This window comes from Garra rufa, chromosome 2 (genome assembly GCF_049309525.1).
Source record: "Garra rufa chromosome 2, GarRuf1.0, whole genome shotgun sequence".
Classification (NCBI taxonomy): domain Eukaryota; kingdom Metazoa; phylum Chordata; class Actinopteri; order Cypriniformes; family Cyprinidae; genus Garra; species Garra rufa.
In genome coordinates, this window is record NC_133362.1 from 52,973,300 (window position 1) to 52,985,083 (window position 11,784).

General features: G+C 34.2%; 1 protein-coding gene across 1 annotated transcript; it reads right to left on the minus strand.

The window, feature by feature from the left end:
• Positions 1–529: 529 nt before the first annotated feature.
• LOC141325606 (uncharacterized) lies at positions 530–8,647 on the minus strand. Its single transcript, XM_073834384.1, has 3 exons — positions 8,618–8,647; positions 7,835–7,950; positions 530–5,085 (listed from the first exon to the last, which is right to left on the minus strand). The coding sequence occupies exons 2-3, from the start codon at positions 7,917–7,919 to the stop codon at positions 4,358–4,360; spliced, it is 813 nt and encodes a 270-aa protein (XP_073690485.1). The 5' UTR covers positions 7,920–7,950; positions 8,618–8,647; the 3' UTR covers positions 530–4,357.
• Positions 8,648–11,784: the final 3,137 nt, after the last annotated feature.

Sequence of the window (11,784 nt, forward strand, 5' to 3'; positions counted from 1 at the left end):
GGTTCAATTTGGGCCTTGAAAAATAAAAAGAGGAAGCAACCAGATAATAACAAAGTGCAACTTTACACTGTAATTATATAAGTACGTGACAGATTTCACTGCCTGTAAATTTGGGCCTATGTTGACCAGTCATTGGCATGTCTACTCATTTGGCCCTAAGAAAAATAAAGTGCCTTATTAATAAAGTGCACAATATCTCGTTAACTATGTGCCATACACCAATCGGTTCTCTGCAAACACACTTCCCTGTACAACCTCCACTTTAGGCTACAACTTAAATCCCCCTTTGAAATGCTGGATATAACAATTGACAAATAACGATCAAACTAACTTATGCAACATACACAACCAAGGGAACCAACAAAAGGCAAAGTTACTTGTTAAAATTACTAGGGATGCACCGATATGGAAGTTTTGGCCGATAACGATAGCCCTTTTATATTTGGAGGCCGATAGCCGATATATAGGCTGATAAATATTTCTTTCTGAGAATAATTGCAAAAACAACAGGCAAACACATACAGTGAACAACTGATTTTATTTTAAAACTCTAAGTTCAAAAAAGTTTGAATAGATCTCTGGTCTATAGTTACTATTCATTTCTATGGCCAACTTTATTTGACATAAAATTCATTGCTTGACAAAAAAACAAAACATAAATAAAGCAACAAAGTCACTGAACACCATTAGTTGCATAATCAAAATATGAATCAAACAAAAACATTTGCAATATCTAAATAAAATGTTAATTCTGATACAGCAGCACTTCAGGGCTCACAAAATTTCAAAATCTCTGGTAGCCCTTTGGGCAGGTACTCTTCAGATTTTGGAAGCCCGAAAATTATTTTAACTTCAATACACAAATATCAACAAATATCAAGGAATGAATTCTGCAGAATTTTTAAATATCAATTTAAGGCGATGTTTGACCCTTGTAAAGAGCTGCACAAGTAAAATAAACAGTATGAGTGTGGTTGGACGATGTACGGAAATATTAAGCCATAAAATGACAAAAAAAAAAAAAAAAATCGTATACAATGGCATTTCAGCCTTTATACCATTAAAAGGGATTAATCAAGTTTCTAATGTATTATATTTATTTAAAACATAAATATAAATGTCTTAATTGTTTAGATTTTTAGAAAGCACATTAACTTCTTTCACATTACAGCTCTATATGTTTGCTGCATAAAAACATGGGTCGATATTTGACTAAAAACAGCTAAAAATTTGGACGTGCAAATCAATTCTTTGTCACACTTTAGGAGCGCTTACATTTTAGTATCGGCTGTACACAACGCAGCATTATCGCTGTTTTATCAGCATGAAATGAAAATGCCGACGACACGTTTCTGAGGACAGTCGGTTCCCTTCAGATACATTCATTTAAAGACATTAGTGCCGCGTTTTGACTTTAAAACGTGCAGCGTGCATATTTATTCAATGACATCATTGCCTCTTAAAAGTTTTATCCAGCCCTATCACAATTCTTGTCTTTCTGTCTCCAAATGTAAGGCTTCTTAAAATTATAATTAGCCCTCTTCTTTTACTATTTAACCCTTATGCGGTCTTCGGGGTATTTTTTTTTTTTTTACCCCAAATGGCTTTTGCTAAAAATAAAAAAGTTATTTTTGTCCAAGAGTTATAAGACTTTGTAAAACTGTCAACACTTTCTGGATCTACAAATAAAAAATAAAAAAGTTGGAATGATAGCATGATTTTATGTTGGTGTAAAAAAAAAAAGTCACACTCATGGTCTTTGGGGTCTCTGCAACAAAATGCAATTTTGTAACAAAATAATAGTTAATTTTTTTTTCCTGTTTATAATGTTTTTAGGAGGATTTATGATATTTTTTAAATTTTATATAATTAATACATATTTTTATACACAATTTTTTGTATATATACTTTTTATTCAAAATTAACTTTATAAAAGACCCACGTCTAACTTTCATTCATGGGGATAACATGGATAATTTCACATGGTTTAGTTTAGGATTTTTGCACATCTTTTGGAAAATCCTGTTTTAAAGGGGAAAAAAAATATTTTACCACTAGATGGCTGCAGTGCTTTATGCTATTTGACCAACTGAAAGGTATCTTTTCACAAGTTTTTTTCAGTTGAGATCATATCTTCATATTATGAAATACACAGGACACACACAAATACATTTGTGAGACCATCAAAACTGCTCTATTATAATTTTTTCAAATAAAAAAAAACATTTGCTGTAGTTGCATTCTTATGTTCATATTGTGTACTGCTACTCAATATGTGATAGAACTTATTTGTTTCAGTGCAAAATAATGCTGAACTTTGACAAAAAATAAATTTCATAGTTAGAATTGTGACTTCATAATTTGTAGCTTTGAACTCAACTGAAACAATTTATGAAAAGATTTCTTTCTGGTGGGCAAATAGCAAATAGTGGAGCTCTGCAGCCATCTAGTGGTAAAAGTGATTATTATTTTTACTTTTAAAACTGTGATATGTCTCTTATTGCTCGGGGAGAGGGTTTTTTTCTTTTTCTCTCTCTCTATTATCTCACAGAGCCTGTGGTTGGATCGCGCTGTCGTCAATCATCAATCCTGAGTAACACCTGAAGGACCAATCAGACGTCAATGGGCGCGTATAAAGACGTGGATGTGACGTGAGATCGGGAGGAGCGATTGCTTTTCATTTGTTTGCTCTCCCACGTTTGCTTGTCTTGCTCTCGTTTTGTTATTTCTGCTGAATTTGAATTATCGTGTGTTTGAGTTTGCTCTTGTTAAACTTCACTCTTGTTTTGATTATCCATTTGGACGCGTTTGCGCTGTGACTCGACTCTCAGTCCTACCTCGACACATGGTGATGGGACCAGCTCAGCATGTCACGTGACTTACATCTTACTACACGCAGGGTAAAGTTGTCTAGACACACTAGTTATCGAGCGGATGCCCATCTTTGTATTTATGTTTGTGAGTCAGAGTAGTCAGTGGCGTTTTACGCTGAAGATGTTCTTTTCTTTCATTTCTTTTGTTTAGTTTAGTCTTGATTTGGGGCTAGTTAGAGGATTTATGTTTTATTATTTTCTTTCTTTTAGCACCGCTCTTGTCCCTCACTTTTGTTGTCTTTCACTTGTATATAATTTGTAAATAGATTATCGTTGGATTTCTTGAAGGTATCTTGGGTTTATTGTTTATATGATTGATTGATATTATTCTTATTGAGAGCTATGTAAGTGTATAACAGAGAATCTCACTAAACGTAAAGTCTGAATCCGATTGTCTGTCTGTTCTTTATTAGTTTCACACATCCACACTTCCAAAGCAGAGAAAAGTACTGAGCTTGATTGTTCTTTTTTATCTATTTAAATTTTACCTCCCAAAACCCTAGATGCCAAAATTAGGGAGTCGTAACAACTGTATTTTCCAAAAGATGGGCAAAAATCTTCACCAAACCATGTGAAATGTGGGTCTTTTATAAAGTGAATTTTACATTAAAAAAAAAAACAGTTTTTGTATAAAACCCATTTAAAAATATATTTATCTATTATTTATATTATATATATTTAAAAAAATATAACTAACCTACTAAAAACTGCTAAAAACTTTAATAAACACAAAAATATTTTTATTTAAACTATTATTTTGGTACAAAATTACTTTTTGTTTACCGCGGTAAAAAAGAACCCCGAAATTCTCGAGTGTGATTTTAAAAAGAGGACAGGTTAACATATGAACAACTTTTTATGGCCTTAATTTGATATATTTGATTTTTTTTTTTTTTTTTTGTCAACTACTGGCCTAAGCCAGTCTTTAAATCTTGTGTCCTCCAGCCAGAGGTTCGAAATTTGCATTTCCCCAAATTTAATTTGCGCACGCATGATATCCCTCAGGTCCTACCTCTCAACGCATAAATAAATAAATCCATGCAAATTTTAGAAGAAAGGCCTGCACTTAACACAAATTGACAATGTATCTAAAAAAATGGTGTCGAAAATTTTATACCTCGTCAGATGACGTTTATTACTTTTTAATGCCCTTAATTTTGGCTCATTTCATTTACTACCTTTTACAACCCCGCAGACACCATGGCAAACAAAGTAACTAAATGGCTGTTATGGTCCATCAATCTGTTAATTGGAGGAGCGGAAGTCCTCAGAAATAGCGAACTTTTAACAATTAATTGCGCAGCTCTAATGTAAACACTGCAAAATGTTGCGAGGATATTGTTACGTTTCGCGAGATCTGGTGTCACGAAATCCCGCCACATCCCTAGATGGCATGTCATGACGTGCACAGAATGCGCTTTTGTGTTGTGTGTGTGTGTGTGTGTGTGTGTGTGTGTGTATATATACATATATATATTGAGACTTTAAATTTTTTCGGTAGTTACCAGCCCTACTTGTGACACAGAATGAGTTCGCAAATGATTTTTAAATTTTCTTTGATAGAAATAACTCTCTTTACACCAAAGACATTTGTAAGGTTTTTCTCCAGTGTGAGTTCTCATGTGGACTTGAAGGATTTGTTTTTTGGAATATCTCTTTTCACACAGTTCACACGGGAAAGGCTTCTCTCCAGTGTGAGTTCTCATGTGTTCTTTAAGACTTGCGTTTACGACAAAAGCCTTTCCACACTTCAAGCAAATGAAAGGCTTCTCTCCCGTGTGAGTTCTCATGTGGACTGGAACGCTTGATTTTTGAGCAAATCTCTTTCCACACAGTTTACAGGCGAAAGGCTTTACTTTGGTGTGAACTCTCACGTGAACCGTGAGGTGTCCTTGCTTCCTCCAATTCTTTCCACAGTAAAGGCACATGAAAGGCTTTGTTTTTCTGATGTGAGTTTTGACATGTTGCTTAAGCTGTTTCCAGTCTGGGAAAACCATTTTGCATCTTTCACTTTGACATACGATCTTTTTAGAGTGAACTCTCATGTGCTGATAAATGTGTTTTTTGCATCTGAAACTCTTTCCACACTGACCACATATGTAAGGCTCAAGACATCCTTGAGTGGCATTTCCTGAGGAAGTATTTTCAGTCTTTATGGACATCTCTTCTGCTGCATTCATTTCTTGACTCTCCTCTTTCAGTGCCGTCATGTCTAAAATGAAAAAGACAAACACAAATGAACTCCAGCTCAATAGTACAAACAACAGACGTCAAAACAACTTGAAGAATCAAAGCATTAGAATCTAGAAAATAGAACATTTTTGCTAGATCCTATATTAACCCGAAGGCAGTGTTAATTTCATTAACGAATCATTTGTGTCGAAATTTTTTCAACGAAAATGAAACAAAAACTCGTTTTGAATAACAAAAACTATGATGGAAATCTATTGACATTTTCCTCAACAAATAAAAACGAGAACAACGTAAAATGTACAGTACCTCCCATAGATGTGGCATTAGAAACACCCTCGTATTAGCGTTAACTACCCTGATAGCACACGTACATCACAGAGATGTCTATTTGACGTCTGCATTTACATCTTGAAGATGTATTTTTTAGATTGTTTGCTCATCTGCAATGCGCCTATTGGACCTTTCTATCAGATGTCAAATAAACGTCTGTTAGATGTCTTTAAGATGTTTATGAATCAGAATGAATGTAAAACTGACAACTTACAGACATTGGCCAGACGTTTGCACACAGCAGATGCTTTCCAGATCAAGAGATCTTTTGTAACTTCATTGAAAGGTGATATAATAAAGTACCCAGATAGCACACGTACGTCTGCAAGTCTGTTAAAGATCTCTTGATCTGGAAAGCATCTGCTGTGTACAAACGTCTGGCAGATGTCTGTAAGATGTCAGTTTTATATTCATTCTGATTCATAAACATCTTAAATACATCTAATAGACGTCTATTTGACATCTGATAGGAAATGTCCAATAGACGTATTGCAGATGAGCAAACTTTGTCTTGCAGATGTAAATGCAGACGTCAAATAGACATATCTGAGACATATGTGTGCTATCAGGGAAGGATTTCTGATGATGATGATGACCGTTATCACACGTCATCACACTCTTGTGAAAAGGGTCCCTTAACATAAGGCTTCAACATTCAGTTAAATTTGATTTATCCATCCTCTATATTAATGTTCCAATGTGAGTACAGCATAATAAAATAATTTTTAACTGAACATCAAATTGTTTAATTAAGGTTTATACATGTTATTACAATTGTTTATACAAGTCGAAAGTAGGATCTTCTTAGGTGCATTTTCAAAAATGTTACTTCAGTTGTTTTTAATATTTATTTTTTGTGTTAAAGGAGTAGTTCCCTTTCAGAACAAAAATTTACAGATAATGTACTCATCCCTTTGTTCATGTCTTTCTTTTTTCAGTCGTAAGGAAATTATGTTTTTTGTGGAAAACATTTCAGGATTTCTCTCTATATAGTGGACTTCTATGGTGCCCTGAATTTGAACTTCCAAAGTGCAGTTTAAATGCAGCTTCAAAGGACTCTAAACTTTCACAGCCGAGGAAAGAAGGGTCTTATCTAGCAAAACGATTGGTTAAAAAAAAAAAGGTTTAATAGCTATTTCTTAACCACATTTTAACTAATGTGTCAAAAGCCAAAATATAACTGTTTGCACACACTTTTCCTTAAATACAACTGACAGTTTAAAAAAAAAAAAATTATAATTGTGATAAATTTATGCACAACAGTATGTCCAGGTTGATTGTCCCAGATCACCAGTTAATTATGCATAAATGGAGGACTCCTATTAAAGAAATGTTGTTGCAAAGAAGAAAATTAAACAATGTTACTAGAGTCCGTTCATTGTCCATGATTTTTTTTAAACTTTTTATGTTTAATTAGGCTCAGAGGTGCCATGCGTGCAATCAAATTCATAAATTCATGTTGAGATTAATGTTTTAAATATAAAATTTTGAATACAGAGATCTGCCAGCAGGTGGCAGCAAGAGACTGATTTAATTACTGGATCATATTCATTTGATTTGTTCGAACGGATGGTTCATTCAGGAATAAAGCAAGTGACTCTTTATGAATAGGAAATGATACTGTCTACTTTCCCGAGCGTCTCGTACGCTGGCTCCAGGCAATCGGACAGTCCTCAATGTCGAGCCCTGATTTGCATAGTTGTCAAAATGAATGTCCTGTGAGTGTTTTATAATGGATGCTCACCCATAGATGTGGACCTTGTGTTTATGCACATATGAGCACCAGCATCAACAGATTTAAAATGTATTTGCTGTATTTTTCATTTGTATGTTTATTTTATAATAGATACAAACAGACAGTCCAGTTCAAATGGACAGGTTTAGTGAGTGTTTTTTGTCATCTCCCTGTTGGCAGGTTCACTTACTTAAGAAAAAGTACTCTGAAGTTGTAAAGAATGTCTGAATTAAACAATTCAGTAACTTTGAATCTGTGTATGTGTATATATATATATATACATATATATATATATATATATATATATATATTTTCGGTTCTAGCTTTTAACATATGTATATATATGTATATATGTTACAAGCTAGAACCAAGCAGAGGGTTTTCTTTTAAATTCAAAAGTATAGCTTTAATTTAAAGTTAGTTTGAATTTGGAGGGTTTTTTTTTTATAACGTGCAGTAGAAGAATAAAAAGGCAAAACAAATGTTTTGGTTAATAAATAAGGTTTAAAAATAAACACTTTTATTGGAAATGTCAGGCATAGGGGGGCCTTGCAAAATTGACCCGAGAAGGAGGTTGAGACCCCCTGATATAAACCACTTTAATTTGGACACTCGTAACATCTATAAACATATTCATTTCTGTAGAGCTGGACATTTTAATAAGGATCAAATGATTTAGTTCAGCTTGAGAATGAAAACCAACCTGTTTGTTCCTCAGTGTCTTCTTGTTTGATACGAACTGTTTCTTGTATCCAGAAGTCTTCACTGTCCTCATCAACAAAAGCCATCTTGACAGCGTCGAGTCGATTTCAGCGAGTTCTCCAGGAGTTTTTCCCTGTTTTTGGCAGAAAGAAAAAGAAACACAAACTAAACCTCTGGGTGCGTTTTTAAATCGCTCCCTATTTCAGTAGTCAGCACACTGGTAAGGGAGTCAGTCAGAGAAATATAGAGAGATAAAAACAAACTAGCATTCAAATTAATAGAAAACACCAAATATAAGATTAATATTTCTATGTTTGTTTAATGTTTACATATTTGTACGTTATATTTGATCACACTTTGATGAAATCATTTGTTGTCCTTACACATGCTAGTTCTCATTTTGAGCAGCAGGTTTCATCAGGAGATTCATAACAGTGAATCATTTTGAGAATGAATTGATTTAGTTGTATTTTACACCTCATGAGGCATGTTTTTTTTTACAGGTTTCTTAAATTAGACATACTTAATGATATGCAGCCTTCAAATGCTCCCTTGAATTGAGAAGCAGCTCTCTTTCTTTATCACTAAGTTACTTTGCCAATGGTAGAACTAGTGTTTAAAAATGATTCACGATAGAGAAAGTGAAAGAGATGCACAAAATAACCTTCGTTTATATCACTGGGTAAAACATATTAACGTTTCTTTCAGTAATTTTATTATTTTAATTTTATATACAATCGTCTAAACGAGTTGTGACAGCTTTAAATGATCAAAAACAACAAACCTTTCTTTTCTGCTGGACTGCAGTCCGTCGTCTTCTTCTTTTAATTTTATGGTGGGTTGTGAACCAACTTCAGAGGTGCATAGCGCCACCTACTGTGATGGAGTGCGAAGAGAATGCTCTAACTCAGTTCCTGGAGGGCCGCAGCTCTGCAGAGTTTATCTCCAACCAGCTCCAACTCACACCTGCTTGGAAGTTTTTAGTAATCCTGAAGACCTTGATCAGCTGGATCAGGTGTCTTTGAAAAGGTAAAAATCAATGAACCGTATTCATTTTCCCTGAAAAAAGTTTTTTTTTTAACAAAATTGCTTACATAAAAGAACATTACCACTGAAATAAGATCAAATACAGACCATAGTATTCTTTATATCTAATATTTCCAGAAGATTTGTTCATTTTCAGTGTGAATCCCTGACAGTGTTTCAGTAACTTTCCAAAAGATGAATAAATGAATAAATAAACAAACAAAATAACAAGAGATGATTACAATTGTCAAAAGAGTGCTAGATCAAATTTGTCATCACACCCCCTTTGTAACAGTTACACAGCAGCATGAGTTTAATGTGAATTTAATGGCAAGGTATATCAACATAAAACAGTGTTATAAATTTACATAAAAATCGAGAATAATATTAATAGATTCACAATGTTAGTAACTTTAGAAAAGCATCATCATATGGATACGAAATTCTATTCTATAATCAACATTTATATGATATATTTGTGATTCTAGAGAGCAGTGCACCAGTGGGACTTTTATTTTGCTCTATTGGTGTGACGTCATAAATCTGTGCCGCGCTCCTCATCTGTTGTGAGTCACCTGAAGAAAGGTTTGTGCTTTTAAAGTTTTTAAACCAATAGACATTGTTGCATCAATTAAAGCGTTTTTACAAGCTATGTAAAATAAATGTAATGCTTTATTTAGTGTCAGTGAAAACGTTAGCCTTTAGTAACAGAGAAGGTGCGTCTCATTTCGCTCTTTATATCATGAATCAAACGATGATAAGAAGTGATGAGAGAAACTGCGAATCCGAATCATTTGAATCAAATCTTTTGTGAAATGATTCAGTGATTCAATTCAGCGGCACGCGGACTACAAACGACAACAACAAACACAAACGTGGATGACAACCGAGAATGATTTAATTAAAGTGTAGTATATTAGATATGGTGTACAAATAATTGAATACCATATCTAAATCAAAAATAGCCGGCCTAAATATGAACCTTATGGGTAATTCGTCTTTTTTACAAATGTAAATATAAGTCTATTAACTCTCTATCTTACTAGTGCACTGACTACTGAACTAGGAGCTGATTGAGACACACCCAGAGATTGAGTTTGCTTTGATTGTACTTTCTGTTAAATATTCTCATTAAACAGGACAAAGTGTACAAACACACAGAAAAACTCCTGGAGAATCAACAGAGATCCATGTGACACATTATTATGAAGATGGCGTTTATTAAAGATGAGAGTGAGGACATTAAGATTGAAGAAACATTGAAACATGAAGATACTGAGGAACAAAGAAAGATGGAGTTTATTAAAGAGGAGAGTGAAGACATATTTAGAGTCAAGCATGAAGATACTGAGGAACAAACAGGTTGGTTGGTTTTTTACATTTTTTCTGTAACATTAAATCCGACATTTGCTTCTAAATTCAAAACGATTGATTTTCTAGCACTTTGGTAAATATGCAGAAGTCTCTAAGAAAATAATTTTGCACAAAGCAAACCTTGAAAATGTGAGTAATTGTATTTGGTGACTGCGTGCTGTCTACAAACAGTGCTGTAAATATAAAGCAAGTCTGACAATAAAAAAAGCCAAAACACAAACAAGTTACATTTAGTTGTAATTATGTGAGGTGTAAGATTGCAATAGACCTTTCTCACAGAAACTGGAAATACGCAATCGCAGGGTATGCAGACTTCCTGTGTAATGTCAACACAGCAGAAAGCCGGGTAATTTAAAATTAAAATGGAGAGAGTCTACACAACTTCCCTCACTCTTGCCAAAGATAACTTTTGCCGACCTGACAAGAGTCGTGGAGGAAAACTCAGTCACAAAGAGGAACAAATTGGATAAAGGATATACATTTTTCCTAGGGATGTAACGGTATCAAAACTTCACGGTACGGTAATACCTCGGTATGGATGGCACGGTGCGGTATTTATTGAATCATTTACAGGAAAAACAAAACTAATGAAGAGACTCGAAAAAAGTGCCAGAAGTGTTTATTAAACAGTTTACATGAACACTGAACATATCAATGGCATACAAATTAGCCATCTATCTGTAAACTTTGAAACAGAAACTTAAATTTTTCAATTTTAGTAACAAAAAATTATTAAAGCATGTAAAAAACAGTCAAATCAGTTTAGCTGAATGAGTTGTCTGAATCTAGTTGTCTGCTTGAAATAAGATTTTTTTTTTCTTAACCCATTGTCAGATTATTTAGCTTGTTTTAAACAAACTCAATTAATTTTGACTTGTTTTTTTTACTAAAAACAAGACAATAATTTTTACTTGTCTAGAAAATCCTTCTTGATTTAAGAATTTTGAGATATTTTGGCTGGAAACATAAGAAAAGCATTTTTTGCAGTGCAGTAGGCTCTCATGCCTTTCTTTCGCATTAAATCTTTATTAAAAACAATCCTTTAAAGAACTTTTCTACCTGGACAAGTGCATTTATTATGTTGCCTAGTTTATTTAAAACTGCACCTTTCCTTATTTTAAACATGGCCAAAAAGCCACGTGTTGACTGTGAAACACAGTAGACTTCATTTATATGCATTTATGGTACATTTCCGTGTCAATCCATGTTCATTTTTACAGCGAACAATGCACTGTAACATTAATTCAACGCAGCAAAAAAAAAATAGACTCGGTGCCGAAACGATCGCTGCACTGCTGCAAAGGCACCGCTTCTAGGACGTACTGCCGGACTGCAACCGCGTGCAGTGTGAACGCTCTAATCCGTTAACATGGGTGCTGAAAAGAATACGTAATGCATACGCACTGCAGACGGAGCAGGTTCGACCATTTCCATCTCTTTTCCTCATTCCTTGCTGCTACAGTCTCTAGACAACAGACCGCAAAGGATGATGGCCACGCCTGGGCTGATGGGAAATGTAGTTCCCGCTACCTCCCGTTCGCTCCATTCGCC